The sequence below is a fragment of the Taurulus bubalis genome (assembly GCF_910589615.1).
Source record: "Taurulus bubalis genome assembly, chromosome: 5".
In the NCBI taxonomy this organism is placed as follows: Eukaryota; Metazoa; Chordata; class Actinopteri; order Perciformes; family Cottidae; genus Taurulus; species Taurulus bubalis.
This window is the reverse complement of record NC_136593.1, coordinates 23,600,757-23,621,902: the sequence shown is the minus strand read 5'-3', so window position 1 is coordinate 23,621,902 and position 21,146 is coordinate 23,600,757. Positions and strand designations below refer to the sequence as shown.

Here is a 21,146-nt window from a genome sequence, read left to right as displayed (position 1 = left end):
AGCGTGAGCGCTAAACAAGAAACACAAACATGCATAATGAATTGTCCTCCTTTTTATAAAAAAAAGGCCAATGGACATGTTTTATCCTCCATGGCTGTCTCCGGGGGGATGCTGGAGAAGGGCGCACATCTTCAGATATTCTCATCTGCTGTTCTGCCTCTCTCTTACCCACATCTTCATTGGAAAATGTTCCAAACAACTTTTCTTCTCTCCTGAGTTACACTGTCTGCCTGACACACGTTGTCTTAAATTATGTATTCAAAAAACAAACAACTGAAGTTACAATCGGAGCCTGTGTGTATACTCTCCTCCTGAAAATTTGCATAGGAGTAGACGTCCATTCCCGACTTACCTAAATATGTGTGAGCTCCCAGTAAATAAGGCAGCACATCTCTGTCTGCCATCCTACACCATCTTCAGAAACCGCCGTAGAAGCAACAGGGCCCTGCCTGTACTCATAGAACTTGTGTTACAATAGTGTAACCCTCCTTCGAGCTCGGTGTTTTGGCCGTCGCCATCTTGTATTACGACTATCGCCATCTTGGCTTTTTGCAAAGAGTGAACGGACGTGACCATAATTGAAATGCGTAGGAGTGACGTAGAGACACTGTATACGGCTCTGGTAACGACCTGTCAACCACAAGGTACCCCCGCCCTAAAGCATACCCTGTTTTATTGTCTATTTAACTCTAAACGGACTATCATTTACTAAATTAACTTCATGCTGGATTGAAGAAGACTTGAAACTAGATATTTAGACCATAAACTTGTGTTTACAATGTTTACTGAGGTAATATATCGAGTGAGAAGTAGAGTCTTCTACACAGCTAGAGGAGTCGCCCCCTGATGGCCATTAGAAAGAATGCAGGTCTGATACACTCCCGTATTGGCTACGCTTTTCAGGACTGGAGGTTTCCGCCTGGTTCTAACTCACACAGGCCTCTACTGGACTCGTGGAACAGTGGGTGGAACCAGATGAATGCAACCTACTGCAAAAACAGCTGTTCAACGTAGCATGCAAACGCATGAACTGGGTAAAGCAGATGTGACTTTTCCTTCCTGTCCCCCGCATTGGGTTGAAGACCAAAAACATCCAGCTGTGTAACGGATGGTCTGAAGGAACTTACGTGTTTGAGACAAAGGGAGTATTTGGTCTGAGAGTAACCCCACTTTGGCAGGTCCATGCTGGTTGCAAGGAAAACACATCGAGTCCAATATAAAAGGCGAGTGTACATTCTGTTTGTTTTACTGGTGAGAGGAAATAAAAAGAACAAGATAGTCTGTTAACTCTCTGCATGTATTTGGTCTCATTCATAAAGTAATCAACATGTGTAGAACGTTGTGATTTATCAAATGTATATCTCTTCAAAATGGACGGTTTACCTATTCAAGATAAAATATGTGGAAATGGCAGTAAAAACGGTTAGAAACATTCACTGACACACACATTTGCTCTTCTCATGATATATAGATTAGACCTTTTGGGAATTGGGTCGGGATGGTTTGTCATTTTAAAAAAATGAGTCCCCAGAAACAAAGTTTCTGAAACACTGCTCTAGAGCGAGGCTGCATGAATTGACTTTTCTTTTCAGTTTCGTAGCAGGCGGGTGCTCATTACCTAATTACTATCAGGGAGAGCAATGGCACAAAAGAGACAGGGAGGTACAGATGTCTGTGTGAAGTGCACGCTTTAATTGGAGTGGAAGGAAGAAGAAGGGAAGTATGCTTTAACCTACTTTAATCCTTTCTTTATTTCTTTCTTTCTTTCTTTCTTGTTTTGATTCACTGGCTATCCATACGCCCACACAACAGAGCAGCTATTGCCAGTGAAATTCAGAAAGTGGTGATATCGATGACCCTGTGTGCTTCAGTTCCTCAAGATCAGTTTCTCTTCCTTTTTTTCTGTCAATGTAGATGTTGGTGCAGTTGGTTTCTTTTCCAGTGACACCGGTTGTCACTGCTCATGCTGAATCCCTAGTACTTCCTCTGTAATGAAAAACACACGGTATAAGGTTTGCACCAGGCTCTAGGTGTATAAATCATGTTTTCGTACAAAGCTCATGTACTTCACATTTGGAGACTTAAAAAGAAAATGTCTGCGCTCCTTGTGCACTTCAGGACAGGTGTACCTCTCTTATGATTCAGCACTGCTGTATATGTGAGAAAATATGCAGATGCGGCGCCCGCTAGCTCCCATGAAGTTCATTACGTTTGACGTTTTTTTTTTTGCATTTTCGTGTCTGGAGCCCACAAGGAGGTTTTGACTAGGAGCAAGGGAGCAGTGCCAAAAGATTACAAGTGTGTGCTTTAAAACCACGCCACAAGCAGATGTAATTTAGTGTTCACTAGGCAACCCTGTCTCGTACAAAATTACGTTCTTTAATAACTACTGTTGTTAAAAACCTTCCATACTGGTTCCAACCATTTGTGTAATGTATTATTTCAACGCATTAACACGCTGGGCTCCAAAACATTTTTTACCTTTAATAAGGATCCTGAGTTGAAATGTTTTTCTCATCCAAAAATGACCCAAAACCAACAATGACTTTATTCTACGAATGAGTAATGTCAGCGTATCACAGCTTCATACAGTTAATGCATCTCTGCTTTTGCTCCAGTCATCCAACAATGATTAAAAACATATAGAAGAGCCCTGCTGTTGCACTGAGTTACATCTTCCATTCATTGCCAAAGACAAAGTGTACAAGTTTCAACCTCGGGAAAATGCAACTGCACATGATCCAAGACACTTTTTAATGGTCTTCACTGCTTTGCAAGGGTTGGAGAGCTGAGAGGAATATGACTTCCTGACATGGCCAAGCAGCGACAGAAGGGAACAATTAACAGTTCAAAGTAATTTGTTTAAGACAGCGTGACACTTTGCGTGTTTCCCCAATCCCAATTTATTTGTAAAGGAACACATTTCTCAACTCTTTCCTACTTCAATTTACTCTCTGTGCTTCCCACTTATCGTCACCCCGGTCCCGGACTCGCATCCCCTCTGCCTATTCCCAAAACGCAGACCACTTCCCTTCTCTCCATCCCGCCATCCTCTGCTCTCTCTGGAGAACATGAAAGCTTTTCATCAGAGAGCTGTGTAATTGAATGAGCTGCTCATGCTGTCAGTCGCCCCGTCGCCCTGTCATCCCATCAGTGGGTGACAGGAGAGAAATGGATGGTGTGTGTGTGTGTGTGTGTTCTCCCGGTCCTCCCCCCCCTTCACTTCTCTTATTCCCTGCCTTGTAATCAAAATGAACATCAAGCTCCCCGTGCTGAAATCCCAGAGGGGAGAGATACTTTGACAGAGGGACAACCTCGCACGTTGTCAGAAATGGACACACACACGTGATCGCTGTACACATATAGCTGCATGCATATTTATGTCTACACACAAATGTACTCTTGCATCCCCTCCTCCATGTTCACCTCTCCATGACAGAGAGCGAAGCACCAGATTATCGGCGTTGCCGGGCAGAATAGTCTTCTTCTGGCTGACCTTCTTCCTGCAGGATGCTGCTTTGAACACAAAGGTCCTCTGCTTCCTGTCGCATCACCATTTAAATGTATGTATTGTTTCACAATGTGTTTGAAGAAAACTGAAGTGATGTGGAAAAACTATGAGGAAATCCTGACGTTTAAAGAAAAAAGAGAAACCTCACTTCTGTAGCTCCAACAGCAATCATTTGGAGCCTGAGGCGACTAACCTGGCGCTCTGATTTATCTCTGAATGAAAACCTGTGAGCACATATACACTGAAGAAAAATAATCAGCTTGTTCTTTCTTACCTAATCTTCTTTGTCCCTTCCAGCTCCCTACACGTGTACATATAACATATATATGTGGACACATGTGCTTCATATGCATGCAGCTACGTGTGTACAGCTAGCCTAGCACCTGTTGGTCAGAGCCAGACTAGTTTGGCCTGTTAGATTCTCTTTTGCACTCCTGACTTCCAGGAGGCTTTATCCTCGGTTATACTTTCCCCAATGACGGCAGCATGGACATTGGCTTTCAATAGTGACGAGGAAACGTTTGTATCTTTTATACGCCGGTCGGTTTGTCGCGAGGAGAACCCACGGCAAATCGGCATTCTCAAAACTCAAATTCTTCTTTTTCTCTGCCCATCGGTGCATGCATAGTTAGAAATGTTTGAGAGATGAGAGTTATGCGTTCAGGTTTTCTCAATACAGATTTGAACTTTTATTATCAAGTTGATACAGAGGTATAGTTCATGTCTATATCTTCAATGTGTTCATTGAAGTTCCACTGCACAATGAAGACGTGTTCTTTCATCACAATAAACATTCTGCTAATATGCCTTTGTGATCTCATCAAACAGAGAAAATATGGTACTGTTTGTAAATTGGACGTTTCTTTGAAGAGGGTCCCACAAACCGGATTGTCTGGCTCCTGACAACAGAGGAATGGATGTTAATGTGAGCTGAGGGGTCACTTCCTCCTCTCCTTGACCCAACGCTGGTGTCTCTTAAGTGTCCACTTGAACTCCAGATCAGGGCACTCTGGTCCACCTCTGGTTTTCACTTTCAGAACGCTCTGGTGCGGTTCCCCGGAGCATGCACCGAATGTTGAATATGTCACATAAACAACATTCAGCATGTGCTTTACACCTATCAGCATGTCTAGCATGATACAAATATACCTCACCAGGAACCTATACAGTGAAAAAATTCTTAAATACAAGATGGTCTTTGTTTTTGCTAGCGAGACTTCCAAGAAAACAGGTACTTTCACACCTGCAGTTGGGTTCATTTAGTCCGGTCCAAGGGAACAAATGATTCATTGTTGCGTTAAAGTTCTGTTCAGGTCCCTTTTCACATTGACTTTTCACAAACGACTGTTTTGTCATCCCGTGTCATCAGGACCCTCATTGGAAATCCCTTTCCATTCACTCATCAGTGTCACCAAGCTCACGAAGAAATAACTATTTATAAGCATTGTTAGTATTGGCAGACCTCAAATCAGTGGCATTTTATGATGAATAATGCCTAACAAGAACAGACAAGACTGTACGAAAGCCCCTTCCTGTGCCCCCAGATATAAACGTTGGGAATTGCACGAACAAGCGCACGACACGATGTGACTTAATGAACTGGTAAAGTATACAGAGTCAGATACGAGCACATCAGTTGAACAGATTGTGACCTCTTAATCAGGGTAAAATACCCGCACTGATGTTGATACGTGTTGATTTGCGTAAATAGATCAGATACATCGGTTCTAATGGTGCAACAGTTTAGAAAAGTCACGCTTTCGGATTGGATCAAGGATCGGAATCACGGATAGGATCAGCATGAAGTATAAAAGGCAGTCAATTTGGCTTTTAGAAATCCCATATCACATTTTTTATTGCAGCTGGTTCTAATTGCAGATACAGATATTTTTTTTATTTTATCTTTTTGCTTTCTTATAGGAGCTGGTAAAAAAAGATATCTTCATTTGTAGTTTTAATGATGCTGTATAGAGCTAGTGTGAAAGTTAAACAGATCATAATTCCCACTCTAATATCTATTTTATGTTAATGTGAGAACATCTTAAAAAATATATATAATATATATTTATTCGAGTTTCTCACCAAACTACAGTTTACAAGATTACATGTGTTACATCTTGCTACGTTTTAATTGACATTCGCCCAATAATACATTTCACTGAACGGAGCATGAACTCATCATTATGTAACTGAACAGAACCTGCGTATGTTAGCAGTTAGCGGCGCTGCCACCGTTACCTGGTCTGCACCAGTGTTCGATTGGCAGCTTTCCCACCAGCCCAAATTAACTGTATTTACGGAACAAACAGATCCCATGGGTGTTACAAAGATTTGCCAAAAACCCCAATAATGACTTACCCACCAGAACGAAAAAATATATAAAATATATATATATATATATATATATATATATATATATATATATATATATATATATATATATGTGTATACAGGTATGTCCATAATGTAGGTAACACCTGCTCTATATGTGTCCCTCACTCAACGAAACTTCGTCACTCAGGCACTTCTCTGGAACAGTTATTCTGATTATTACCAATCACATGTTGCCATGGAAACAATTCACCCACAGTGAAGCCAGGGTCACTGCCGTGGCACTGCTCCCAGAGCTGTTGCACTGACCACAGAGGACATCTCTCTCTATATAGGGCAGACTGCTGGAGGCCATCGCTGCAGCCTAATGACAGGCTGAGAGAAGGACGCTCCATTTTCTCTGTATAAGTGTCTCTAAAGGTGGTTAGTACACTGTAAAATAATAAGAGTTTTATTTCTCTTATCTTCTGAAGCAGTTTTGACAGCGACTTTTTTTAGTCAGGAAAATGTGTTCATGTTGAATAATTCAACAATGAGACTTTCTCGTGATTTGTTTTGATCATAGTTTTGGGGCGAAGATATTTTCAATCCTCAACTGCTTGGTATCCAGATAAATCATCAGGAGAGAGGAAACTGACAAGGATTGAGATGACAATGTGTTTGAATTAAAACCAACCCCAAACCAAACTAATTATAACAAATAAAGCCTTTGTTTCTGAAGGCTGGCGGAACGGAACTGGCACATAATAAATCATGAAATTCTATAAAGCTGTCCGAATTGTTATGAATGACTTTCAATGCCTTTTCTTCAGGATACGAATGGCCCAGTTTAACTCCAGGACTTTTTTAATTCACCTGCATTTCGAGGAACCAAGTTCTAGTTTTGCTTCCTGGAATGTAAATCACTGTCCCCTAGCTAGTACCCACTAATGTCCTTGACCTACTCAGTACAGTATTTCATAATTGGTTTGGAAATTCACAGTTTCCTAGGAATTACATTCGTATTGGACGTTATCAGAGTGCACAGTTTTCATCTGGCTCCAAAGTTTAGTTCCAATGTAAAAAGTAGTGTGTTGGAATACAGTGTAGAATGTGAGATGTAGAGGTTCTGCCATTTTATATGTAATCCCCCGCGTGAAATACACATCACTAGACTTCCACTTTAGAAAGGAGTTATGATGACCGAAAAAACTAGTCTTCCTTGATGATGAGGATGATGAGGATGATGATGTAGAAGCAGATACAAAGTATAAAGTATACAATATAAATATACATATATTCAATATAAAGTAGCAGCGTACGCAGTTCCAAATCTCGAACAGTGTGTCTGGTGCACGGTAGTGGTAAGGATCAGAGAAACAAAACACTCACAGACTCCATTGCTGTGACCAATAAATAGATAAGAAGACCTTTCATCTGTGAGTGCCGGTGTTTTGTCTTGTTTGGTGATGAGGACGAAGAAGAACCTTATGTGCAGACGGTCTGGATCTGTGAGTCCTTGGGATAATGAACCTTTTTTTAGTCTTAAGCTCTGCGTTTCCACGTCACTTTGACCTCATTCAACTATTAAAGATGCTTGTATATGTTGCTCATCAAATATAACATTGGGATGCTGCTGGCGTGATCTGGTTTTCCTTAAAAAACAAAAATTTTATTAAATCTCCTGGGGAATAACCTGGTTGAAGTTAAGGCAAAAATAAATAACAGGAATCTCACACTCTCATGATGCATTTGATTTGCATATGATTAATAATAGAATAGAGAATATATTATCTTATATAGTCCAAAGTCCAATTCAGATGTAAACACAAGTAATGTGATTATTTCAGTGTAAAAGACGTGTCCTAAAAAAGGAAGAAGAGCCCGACTGAGCTAACAAAGTAAAAGTTATCTTCATTATAACTGCCTCTCTCTCAGGAATAACAAGTAAAGCTACATTAAATTAGATGAAACTCTCAAGTGGCCGAGCAATCGGCTGAGATATTTTATTGATAGCATTTGAGGTCCTGTTTAATCTTTGCTCATGAATAGCAGATGGCCATTGTTAATGATCCGCTGTTAGATGTACATCGCTGTTAAAGCGATGGAGATGACTGCCTTTCTCTGCTTTATACATTCTTTGCTGAGAGATGAAAGCTCCACCTTTGAAAAAATCTTCACTCAAAGACTATTCCGCTTTCTGTATTGATTCCATGATTTACAAATATATATATATATATATATATATATATGTATATACGCTATGGGTATGGTATTTACCAGGTGTTTTTTCAAGATATAATTGACCTTCTTTGAGTCGCTGGTCATAAATCTTTGTCGAAGATTTTTTTTTCTTCCTGTAATAACTTGATGGGCGAATCAAGTTCTGTTTCTCGGAAAAAGAGGTGTCTGTGTTCCATGCACTCTTTTCTTTTCTATCTAAGAGTGCACCCGCAATTACACTTTATCGTCATAGGTGCTGCCAAGAAAGGCCTTTATTTTTTTGTAGCCCTAATATCAGTAATAATTCCTCATTGCAGGAAATCTGCACGTAGCCACAGTAAGAACAGTGAGCCAAAGTCAAACCAGGAAATGGGGAAGTAATAACAGACAATGGGGAACACTTTGACAATCTTTTATTTCCCTTCAAAAATAAATTGACCTAGCTGGAGGTTTGTTTACTGACAGCTCTTGTTTTTCTGCGCAGTGTCCTTAGAAATTATGTTCATGCACCTCACCATTTATGAAAATATTGGCATCAAACATTATTAAGGCTTTAATGTTGATGTTCTTGTTCAATAATACCAGGGCATTTGCAGGTCTCGAAAAAAAATGTTTAAGTGTTAATCTGAATTTTAAAAGTATATGTTTTCCTTTTTGCTGTAAACAGTAATGCTATTGATACAATATTATTTGTATTGATTGTTGGCTGTAGGGAGAAGCCTACGGATTTCCTATTGTACCTTTGGACGGTTTGACAGTAAAAACAGGTTTTGAATTGCACTCTATGTGGGAATATTATTCAAAAGGTCTGACGATGTCACACAGCAAAAATGAAAAGGTTTCAGGTGCGCCTAGAAAAAAAGGACTTTCAGGATAATATTTTCTTTGAAATGATGCAGCTGTAAGGTCCAACTCTAACCCAAATCATAGCACACTATGTGAACATTCTCTCTGCAAAGGTTGCCTTTGATAAAGTGAAGCAGAGCAAAGTTAGAGAGGGTATAGTAGAGAGAACATTCAGGCAAGGTCTCCAAAATTTGCATTGGGGCACATTTGCGCACATCTGTGACTTTTTAATTTTCTCATGTACCAAACCATATGTTTCACTTGTATATTACTTATGGTGTTCAATACATCCAAATACTGCAGTTTTGGGGCTTTTTTTCATAAAACAAGCTATGATTTACAGTTTTGTAAGGATTGGTTTTGAATTAGTTGATTGGACACAATAACACAAACAGACCGATGCAGCGGTAGAACAGCAATTACATTGTTCTTTGATGTAAATTAGTGATGTAATTAGTCTGGAGAACATGGATAGCATGGATAAAGGCTTCAGTTCCCGTCGGAAATGATTGTCTGACGGCAAGATAAAGTAGTGAAAATATTCTCTATATATAACGTACACTTAAACTTTTATGGTGGCTAAAACTTAGCACGAACTTAGAACAGCTAATGTTGACTTGGCTAGTGCTAGCATTCACATTGTTCATAACCTTTTTGATTAGCTTAACATGTAACCTAGCTGCTTTTTGCTAACGGATTCGTGGGCGTTTCTATTTGAAAAACCTTGACCATTAAATCCTTTTGTGTTGGGACTTCCATAAAGGCAGGAGTGGTGAGAGACAATGTTTAAAAACATATCGATGCAGCAGAGATATCTTGAATTCTACTAGGTTTAGGAAACAAAACTTGGTTAGGTTTAGGTGGAAAAAAGCCGTTTGGGTTTATTATAACTACGGAAGTGTCGTTACTGAAGTATGCAAGTTATGAAACAAAACATCAACGTAGACTTCTCATTTCTCATGAGAAACAAACTTTGGTGTCATGGCTGAAAGATCGCTGGTCGTTAAGCCCATCCACCTCCCCCCCACCTGCTCTGTGTGTGCTTTAGCCGCCTTCATACTTCCTCGTTTACGATAAGTGAAAAACATTCAAAATATATCTGCAAATTACGACCAGCCTGACCTGGTAAATACCCACATCTTTTAAAATCCACAGTTTGAAAAGCCATCTTTCCTTTCCTTTCTCCAATAAATCACATCACTATGACATCACTTTGTTCAGTTTTCCTCTGGCTTGACAAAGCTTGACTTTTTTTTTTCTCAGTGGAACTCCTGTTCCATGAGTTCAAAGGGTAGTTCCCCTGCGTCTACTTCCACATGCATGAATATATCAATCCTCTCACACAGCAGCCACCCCCAGGAGGCCGATGGCTCGCTGCCCACGTTTACTCGTGAGAGCCCTGGTTGATCATGTTGTGTACTCTCATGGTACGTGGCCACCGAGAACTTACATCATCTTGAGAAACTCCGCTTTACATAACTCTTTAGAATTTTTCCACCACTTTCTCTGTTGATTGAATTACTACAGTAGTGGAGTGAGGTAAGCACAACACTGTTAGATTCAGGATTTTTTTTGTCATTTGCTCTAGTACAAGTGGACAAAGGCATTGGACTTGACCCTTTGCTAAGCCCCTACTCCTTGGGCCCTATTTCTCGTACCTGGCTTACTGAGTTAGCAGCTAATTGTCAGGATAAGATGACGTAGGTCTGGCTTTCTCCGTTTCTCGAAGCAAGCTTAGATAAATCACCATAGCAACACAGCCAAAAATGTAAACCTGCTCCCGGGCAGGCTTACTGAAATTCACTGGATAAGCTGGACACTCCCACGGACAAAAAAGGCAGCTCCCTTCCTCATTGATGAAGGAGCGATATTAGTTATATTAGTTTTATAGGGAGAGCGTTCTTTCAGATCGCCAGGATCCATCCTTTACATTATCATGACTTCCTGTACGCGGCGCTATAGATTTTGCCGGCAAGAAATAATATATTTACGAAAGCTTCTCGAGCCGCGGACATTGATCACTACAGGCGCAGCTGATCGCCCGTCTCAGACACAGACTATCAGCCGCTGCATGCCGCTGTTCTTAAGTTTATTTAGCTCTTAAGAAACTTATGGATGTGTTGAAAACACTCATAATTATATGACAGTGTTATTAGTACACCATGCATATCATTATTGTAGAACATGATTAAGGTGATCGTGATGAGAATACAGAGAATCACACACAATTTATTTTCACTGCTTCAATTGATTGAATTTCTGATTATGAATAATACATACATACTGATCCGCTCATACACATATTCAAACTCCTAGTTAAATAGTAATCTACACATACATGTATATACATATAGTACATGATTCAAACGTGCATACAGTACATATATCCTCATAAGTATATATTTCGTAAATATAATCTGATTGATTTGGGTGATGAAGCACTTCAAATTAGCCGATACATTTCCCAACACTGACGCATTTAACTTGTCTGATATATTTGCGACGCTTATGTCTCGCAGCGGGGGCGGAGTTAAAGTTGCGTTCACGGCAACAATGTTGCAAAAACTTTGGAATATTCGCAACGCGTTTGCTGTGAATGACTACGGTATTGACTTCCTCATATGCCTTCATGATCATCTCCTGCTTCTCAGTAGAGAAATAAAAAGAGGTTCCTCTGAGTTTATTTGCCATTGTACTGTTAGAACATCGTGGTGTCAGTGCTCCATTATTATCCCTTCTGAAGAGGAGCGCGCGCATTTATCCAGATGACTGACGTCTGGCTAGAATTAACGAGACGTTTCAGCCGTGAAGAAACCCAGATGATGTCAATCATCTCGCTAATTTAAACTGGAGATTAGGACATTTGCTTGACTTTGTTTAGCCAGGTACGAGAAACAGGGCCCTGGTCACTGTTGCTAAGCCTGTCAAGCTTTCGCACCATGTGTGCCTTTATGTCGTTTTTAACAATATCAGTGGGAGATACTCCAAAGGAGATAAGACCAGATTTCTGTAATAACAAAAATATCAGAGAGAAGTAGACAGAAAGGACGACAAAATGGAATTGAGAGCTTTGTTCACGAGATCCTTTGTTGGCGGAGTATTGTGAATCAAGAGCCTTAAAATGGAGGGAAAAGCTCACTGCTACCAATGCAAGCGTCAGGGGGCCAACGTCTTTACAACTGACGAGAAGGACAAACGTACATCCTCAAGATTGACTGCTCCTTCTGTTTAGCTCACCAGAAACCTGAAGCTGTCGACCTGTTCCACCCCGGTACCTTTAATCCACAGAGCTTTCTTTCTGAATTTCAGGATTAGCTCCAAGATCTTGTCGGTGTTGAGGACAAGACCATTACCATGGCGTTTCTTTAATTCTTTAATTAGCATCCCTGATAATACGAGTCCTTTGTTTAGGAAACAAATTCTTCTTTCTAAATTTATTTTATCTTTCTTTCTTGTTAAATAGAGTTGACAGTCAGGATTAGATAGATTAACTGCAGGAAAAAATGGGGGAAAGATTCTTCCTGCTTCCACACCAGAGAGTCGGCACACTGCACATGTGGTGCCTTTCAATTTTACAGTCTACCCCGAGACTCACTCTCACAGAAGTTCCCTCCCCAGTGAAGCCTCTTTAGTTTCATGCATCGTTACCATAAACCAGGGATTCCCAAAGTGTGGTGCGCTATGATCATCATTCATTTCGAGACATGTTTGAGTCCACCTGATGAATATAAGTCCAATATTCAGTCTGTTTGTTTTGTTCTCCACTAACCAGGGGTGCGCGAGCTGCCTCTAGGGGGGGCGCGAGAGGAAACATGCAAGGGTGGTCTAATGGTGTAATAATTAATATTAAACATAATATAAAAAAAATTAAGTAGGATTTTTTAATTATAAAAATTCCCTTTGTAAGATTTAAATTTAAAATTAAAAACGTACAATTTAATAAATAGATGCACTTCCGGTCTTTTACGTACACACTAGCTAGCCTAGCTTGTGCACCTAACGTCATTTCATTCATTCAGCAACATCCATGAAAATATGTTAAACTGGCTGAAATCGGGAAGCTGTCAGGTGGGACATCTGAAGCTATCAGTAATAAAAGAGGAGAGGGACACAGAGAGAGGGAGGAACCGGAGGGAGAGAAACGGAGAGGTGCGTTGGGGAGAGACCGGGAGAAGAAATCGACCGGGAGTCGGAGAAAGAGGAGACGGAGGAGACCGAGACGGAGGAGACCGAGAAGGAGGAAGGGATGTCACAGACAAACCGGGAGCACAGAGGCCCATCGCGGAGTCAAGGTGAAAAAAGAGGAAACGAGAGTGAGCATCAGACTGGGAAAAAAAAGATTGCCCGAAGCCACAGTGCGTGTTGTGCAGTGAGGTTCTGGCAAACAGCTGTCTGAAGCCTCTTATTTGCGCCGCCACCTGAACACTAAGCATGCCAGTGCAAGTCAGAAGCCCCTTACATTTTTTAGATCAAAATTGGAAGAGTTACAAAACAGCCAAAAACAATTGCAGTCTCATTCACGTGTTGGGTCTACACAACGCATTACGGGCTTCATATCTGCTAAGTTACCGAATAGCAAGGAAGGGTCTACCTCACACAATCGGCGAAGACGTGTGCTTGCCAGCTGCTAAAGAGATGGTGGAATGTATGATTGGAGAGAAAGAAGCTAAAAAGTTGGACATGATCCCGGTGTCCAACAACACTGTCTCGCGCCGCATCGATGCTTTGTCCGAAGACATCCTGGCAACGTCAGTCGGTCGCGTGACTCCTCCTTTTTTATTTATATCTGTTTCTGTTTTATATCTGTTTCTGAGTTCTTTACGTGCTTACTGTGTTTAAGTAAATAAATGTGAAATGCAATCTGCCTCTGAGCCTGTGCGTGTGTCCTCGCCATCCTTATTGCTCTTTAAAAGTGACGCCTTGTGTAACTGAAATGTATACAGCGGACTAAATCTTGTAACAAACGCCACGCGCGAGCAAACAGTTCTCGCATTGGTCCGATTTTATGCGGCTATAAATAGGCTCTGTTGCGTTTTTTTTTAAGGTGTGTGGGATTGGGGGTGCGTGAACCCGGTCGGGATGTAAAAGGGGGTGCGTGGCCTAAAAAGTTTGAGAACCGCTGCCATAGACTATATATAAGAAGTGGATGTAGTCTTTGTGACGTCACCCATTGGTTTGTAGACTGTGGTTTTGATCGATGTTTTGATCGATGTTGGCATTTCGGCCATAGACGAAGCCTTCATTTGGACTATATGGGTAATACTCCCCTACTGGAAATTTGAAGCAATCCAATCAGGACCTACCTGAATACTTGTGAACCCTCAGTATATAAGGCAGCACACCGATGTCTGCCATCCTACACCATCTTCAGAAACGTAGAAGCAACAGGGCTCCTCCTGTACTTATAGAACTTGTCTTACAATATTGTAACCTTCCTTCCAGCCATAGACTGCATATAGGAAGTGGATATAGTCGTTTTGTCGCCACCCATTAGTTTGTGAACTATTGTTTTGAGTTCGGTATTATGGGCATTGCCATCTTGTCTTTTTGCAACCAGCAAATGGAAGTCACCATATTTGGACGGTGGAGGAGTGACGTAGAGACGCCTGGTAGCAACCTGTCAATCACAGTAAGCCTAAGTGAACATCATGCTGCATTGAAGAATACTTGAAACTAGAGATTGAGACCATGTTTACAATGTTCACTGAGGTAATAAAACAAGTGAGAAGTTGAATCATTGTATCATACAACCAGAGGAGTCGCCCCCTGATGGACATTGGTTTGATGCTTGTTTAATAAGGCACTTGGCATTGGCTCCACTTTTCAGAACCGGAGGTTGCCGCCTGGTTGTTACATTCACAGCTCATTCTCATTTTTAACGGAAGCCAGTGACACAAAGACCAAAACTGACGGCTGACACTTGCCGCTTTGTGGCGGGTACGACGAGCTACAAATCAAGGCTGAGCCGATCTCTTAATCGGCCTGACGACAGATAAGCCTCTGGAAGAAAGGGGCTATATTTCTGAGGCTGTCCTGGCCAAGACTTCTTGTCTGTGTGTTGCCCATTGCTTACAGTCCAACTAGCATTTAGATTTTTAAAAGCTTATTTTAAAATCATCATATCAGAATCTGTTGATAGAGATAGAGCTGGTCTCAACATTCATTTAGCGCTCTAATGACACAGTGAAACTTCAACCAATCACATGCTTGTGTTTCACCCTGTTCTGCCAAAAGCCAGTTCTCAGTGCTATCTAACGACATAACTACGTCAACGAGTGTTGGAGCAACACATCCATGGCGACAATGTAGCCGGCCATGCTAGGGCGTTTTGTTGCTTTTGTTGCTCGTTGTGTGAACGCAGCACAAGGGCTCGACTACTCGACTACTCGACTACTCGACTACTGCTCACTTGGTCTGTGCCAGTGTGGCTGATCTTTCAACCCGATGTTGTGACTTTTGGGCCAAAGTAAACTTTCGGAAGCCAGTAAAATAGTCCGTGGGACATATTGTAAAGCTCTGCTAGTCACTTCACTACAATTATTAACTTGTCCTCCATGTATTTAACATAGACTGATATTTACTGAAGAAAGAAAAATGTCTAATATATACTATATCTGGCGTAGCCTTTTCCTCGTCGCAGAAAATAGGCGCTTGGGAGTGCTTGCATGCTGCGACGGCGTTCGCTCATGATACGTGTCCACACTGCCAACAATGCATTTTAGTGTGTAAAAAAAATGACAATTGACGTCCAGTGAGACTTCTTCAACCAAGTCGGGAAACCGATTAATTAACAAAATCTTATGACTTTATTAAGAATTTATTTGGTCCAGTTCAACTAAATTGCTACAAAATCCTTCATTTAAGGGGATTTTTTGGACTGTTAATAGTTGTGTAACTGTGTGTGTGTGAGCTTGTATAACGTGTGTGGGCAGTGGAAGATGTGGGAGGAGGGACAAGAAATGTGTGGGAAACACTCCTCCCGACGGACTTGACACATCCGCACACATCTTCTTTGGTGACTTCCATCTTCATCAAGTTATTTTCTTCATCTCTGCCGTATCGATTTCTTCCATCATGCTGTGCGTCTGATCCACTCAAGAGGCTGCAGCTCCATCGCCACGGAGCTTTTAGTAGTAGATTTGCGGCAGGAATGGGAATAGGTCCAGCTGTGACAGTGGTGGCAGTGTGTGTGTATTTGCACACACTGCAGGTCTCCCCATTGCCCCCCCCCCCCATTCAAAAGTAATTATCGGAGAGATTGCAGCCTGCAGATGCTCATACATCACTGTTAGCGTCCTTTTTTAAAGGAGGGTAGGCAGAGATTGATTAAAAAGAGAACAAAACTGAGAGGAACTTAGGAGTGCAGGAATTAATTACTGTTTCAGGTGAAGTTGTTTTAGGTGAGGAGCTTTACTTGTCTTCACACACGACTGTGTCCACAACCGAAGCTGAGGAATGGAAGGCAGACTGACCGAGCCGAAAGCCCAGGTTCAAGGTCACAGGAAGCGGCCTCTCGGCGAGAATATGTTATGTGTGTGCAGTAGCATCCTCCCTGATGGATAATGCGGCGTGTGCTCGCAGTGTGTTTGTGCGTGTGCCAAAGACATTTACAGTCAACGTCTTTGAACCTCAGCCGGCTGTTGTAATCACAGCGCCGCATCGCTCTCAGAGGAGCGGCATCAAGTGGCTGGAACGAATCGCCGCGCCGTGTTGGTGGAGTGTGACTCGCAGCCACGGGTGGTTATCAAGTGGATAATAAAGGTTCTCCAACTTTTCTGAGTTTGACTTGACTTGAAAACTTTAACTTAAGCAAGTTTTTTTTTTTTTCTTCCTCTCGCCGTGTCATCCCCTTGCACACAGCGCTCGAGATGAAGAGAGAAAATGGGTCAAACGCTCCACAGTTGTGTCAAATTTCAAGTCAATCTGTCATTGGGGACGATGGGCGTGGCCATTAATACCTAAATTAGAGACCAGTCACCAGTCCTGATATGCATGTCAATTTTTGGGATATGATAAAGCCCCCCAAAAGCTAATTAAATATCATAATATTAATAAACATAGGGCCTTCGCTGACATGACGTTGTCGGTGCTCGGGCCCTAATAACAAGCAGTATTTTAGGAGAATATCGCAAGTTAAGGAATATTTTTGTATAATACAAAACCATAACCCCCATATCCCCATACTGTAACTAGATCATGTGAAGCAGTTCGGCCTTTTAAAAAAGTGAGTGTATCTTCAAATGAGCGCGTCAGACACTTTCAGCGGGTCACAGTCTCGCTAGCAGCTCTGTGAGGCTGTGCCTAGGTACGGTGCCTCTAAGCTAAATGCTAACATCAGAATGCTAACATGCCGATGTTTAGCAGGATATTGATGAGCATGTTTATCATGAGATTTATCATCAGAACAACGTGTCGGCATGATCACATTTGCTAATTAGCAGGGTCACACAAAGTAGCTGAGGCTGAGTGAGAGAAACAAAGGGAGTCTTGAATTGTCATCATCTAATCGCATCAATATTTCCTGGTTGATGGCAACAATCAGCTAAATCCAATTTTGTGCTGATCCGTGATCCGAATTGTGATTTTTATGATCCGTTGCACCGCTAGTGTCTGTTAATCTGGAGTGGATTTATGAGACGCATGAAGTGCGGCAACAAAGCATCCTTCAGCAAGCATAAAGGCAGAGCACTGCGCTCCCCCAACACTTGCTGTATTGGGGATCCCTCCCTTGTGAGAAATGACTTCAAGCCTCCTTTTTCTAATCCAGATCCAATTTCAATACAATTACCGAGATTGTCCCGTAATTCATCACCGAAGGAGAAGTCACATCTCCCCTGAGAGAAACACGGGGGCTGGGCACCGAGCCGCAATCAGACAGAAGATTGGTGGCGTGTCTCCAGAGCAGAAGACCTCTTTTATTCCTCCTGTATGTGATAATTGTGAGTGGTGAGGATCTGATCCGGGGTCAGCATTTCTGTCACTACTGCTGACATCAATTACTAGGGTGTCCTGTGACCGGCTGCAGATGGAGGGTTTCTGTCTGATTGTGTGATGTACAGCGTAGGATTTCCCCCATTTACACTGTGTGTGTGTGTGTGTGTGTGTGTGTGTGTGTGTGTGTGTGTGTGTGTGTGTGTGTGTGTGCGTGTCTGTCTGTCTGTCTGTCTGTGTAGTCCGGTTGACCCTAAATCACGAACATGATGCAAACTAGTAAACCTTTTATTTCCAAAGCTTTGCAGATTGGGGGAATTGTTTTTTCATTTACTCCTTCACTCGGACCCCCGTATGATGAAGGAAGATGGGATTTGTCAGCAGTCGTGTTTCCATTCACATATTGTCATGCAAATTATTCCTTCAATTAAAAACGTTTTTACACTCGCTTGAGGTGGTTTTTGACTTTGCCGAAAACATTCTGATGTAGCGAACAGGACTGATCAGCCGTCGTCGTCTCCGCTGACATTCTCATAACGCATGAATACTTTGTCTCCGCCAGAATGAAACGTGGCCAAATAGCTGACATGAAAGGTCAATTCAAATTTGCCCAATTGAAACCAATTCCTGACGTTAACTTGAGTTAGACAGACAATCCGACTTGTTTTGTTCACAACCTTCTTCTTCTACTCTTTTCTGCTGGTGCATAACAGCCATTAGCCGCAGTGCTACTTTCTGATCAAACTACACTGTAGCTGGGTTTATTCGCTCCAAACTAGTTGGCAGAACATTGGCTATTGGGATAAAACAGGTTTTGCTCACAGTTAAAACTTCGATATCTGCTATGAACCTCTCTCCCAACATCGTTATCTCACTGGAGGATCTCCCCTTCCTTGCTCGAGCGCCCACTCATTTTTTTTGCCTGTGGCGAAAGGTCAAACAGCTGAATTACCTTCCAATAGGACATTGCATGGTAATTACCTCATTTGTCTAATCATCCGCCTTTTGCAATCGGAATATATAATCAGAACTTTTTAATACATTTTGTCGTGGTTTTTGTTTCCCAAGGCTTTTTACTTTGTTTTTTTGTTCTGATTCTGTGGTGAACAAACAAATGTCTTTGCTTATAGTTGTCAGTACCGGCTTTACTTCATGTACAAGCTTTAACATGGAAGGTGGGAGCAACACAGTGTCAATTAATACCGAAGGATTACAACATGCAACAGCTGAATAGCAAAATACAAGAGAATACAAAATATAGTAAATAGTGTAAAGAAATAATACTGACAAAAACAAATATAATACAATATCAATAAGAGTAAATAAATAAAGTAAACAATTCAACTAAAATAGAAAAAGTTAAATACAACAGAAAAGATTAAATACAAGAGTAAAATACAACGTGTATAAGAAGCGCTTAATGGGTTCATTAGTTTTTAACTATCATTCAATTCATCTTAATTTCTTGATACCAGTAGTGGCGTCCATATTTTTTTTGGTAAAAAAAAAAAAAAAAATTCCTGCAGCCGCATATAGTACAACCACAAACATTTTTCTCTCTCTCTCTCTCTCTCTCTCTCTCTCTCTCTCTCTCTCTCTCTCTCTCTCTCTCCCTCTCTCTCAGTGGGATTCCTGGGAAAAAGTGTGGAACCATCATCTTCTCCGCCGAGGAGCTCAGTAACTGCCGGGTTTGTACCAGATCAAACTCACACACACACACACACAAACACACACACACACACACACACACACACACACACACGCACGCACGCACACACACACACACACACACACACACACACACACACACACACACACACACACACTGTGATATAAGCAGTCCGACACAGGGGTCAGAAAGTTAAGCAGAATTCATGACAGTCAAGTTTACGTGTTTCCCTTTTTAACTTTGCAGACGGAATTTAAATGACCGCACGACAGAATAATTTTGTCATCGGCATCACGTGGAGGGAAAGTGAATTTGTATTTTTCCTTCAAAGTGATGATGAGAGCCGCTCATGAATTATTTATCCAAGTCTGTAGTTCACTTTTCTTGCCACGGTGGGTAAATGATAAGACACTCCAATCAAAGAGAGAAACACACACACACACACACACACACGCGCACACATCAAAACACACACACACACAGACACAACACACACACACACACGCTCCCATGGTATTACAGCCCTCAATTCTCAATGCTATCGCATGAAATTACATGCATGCTGCTAATGATTTGAATACCAAGGAAGCAGTTTGTGTACACAGAATTAAGTTTAACCTTCCTAATACTATATCATGCATTTGAATGTGAGGAAGCTGAAAATCGCACCGCGGGCTATATAGCAGCGATGATGGTGTACCACAGAGTCCTCGAAGGCAAATGAATGCAAAGTATACATTTATATTTATTAGTTATGGTTCATGAGGCCTGTTGGATTTCCTGTATGAATGCCTGTCCCTGGTTAGTTTTATTTCCATGTATCAGTTCAGGCAGGGAGCCTGATCAACCAGATATTCAATTTAGTTTGAGACATTAAAATTACTTCAGATTTGAGTTAACTTAAACATTTTCTATTTGAGATTCTGAGCACATCGTTTGTCTCCCCGTGTTTCTCCACATGGCGACAGCTGAGCACTAAGAGTGCTAAAAATGCTAATGGTGCAAACGACGGCAGCTGTGGTGAGCTAACGGTCTTTATCTCAGAGGGAACCGCAGACTGAGTAGGAAGTGGAAGTAGTCACCGTGACCCATTGTCTTTGCAAGTTTTGCATTTTGTTCATGGCGGTTGTGTGACAGGAGCAGGTGGACATTTCCTTGCGACCAAAATGTTGCAACACACTGTGAAACGGTTAAAGTTTTAGGCTAAAATCACGGACAACTTCCAGACAGGACAACACCGTGGTAGCAACCTGTCAATCACAAGGTAGCCCCGTCCTAAAACATACCTTGCTTTATGGTTTATTTCACTCTAAATGGACCATCATTTACTAAATGAATTAAGTGAGAAGTAGAGCCTTCTTCTCATAGACTTCTATACAACCACAGGAGTCGCCCCCTGATGGACATTAGACAGAGCGCACCTTTCCGCATTGGCTTTAATGGCATTACCGGTGTTACTTTGCTATTGAAAAAAAGGTAATAAATTGCAGTATATGTATATACTTAGACAATTTTTTTTGCTGTTATATTATTGCTCTGAATCCCATATATTGCACTTTTAACCTCATTCATTAAATTAAGGTTAATTAAGTCCACATTATACTAATACAATCTGGATTTGGCTATAGTAGCTATACCTACTGTGTAAAGTGAAGA

At 41.4% G+C, this 21,146-nt stretch overlaps 1 protein-coding gene across 1 annotated transcript in view; it reads left to right on the top strand.

Moving 5' to 3' along the window:
* Window positions 1-21,146, top strand: part of LOC306737094 (copine-9-like) — a gene marked incomplete at both ends in the record, with an annotated part of 123,782 nt that overhangs the window by 66,484 nt on the left and 36,152 nt on the right. The window contains one exon of the mRNA XM_079218797.1: window positions 19,446-19,509. Coding sequence (XP_079074923.1) covers window positions 19,446-19,509 — 64 coding nt within the window. The remainder of the gene's footprint in view (window positions 1-19,445; window positions 19,510-21,146) is intronic.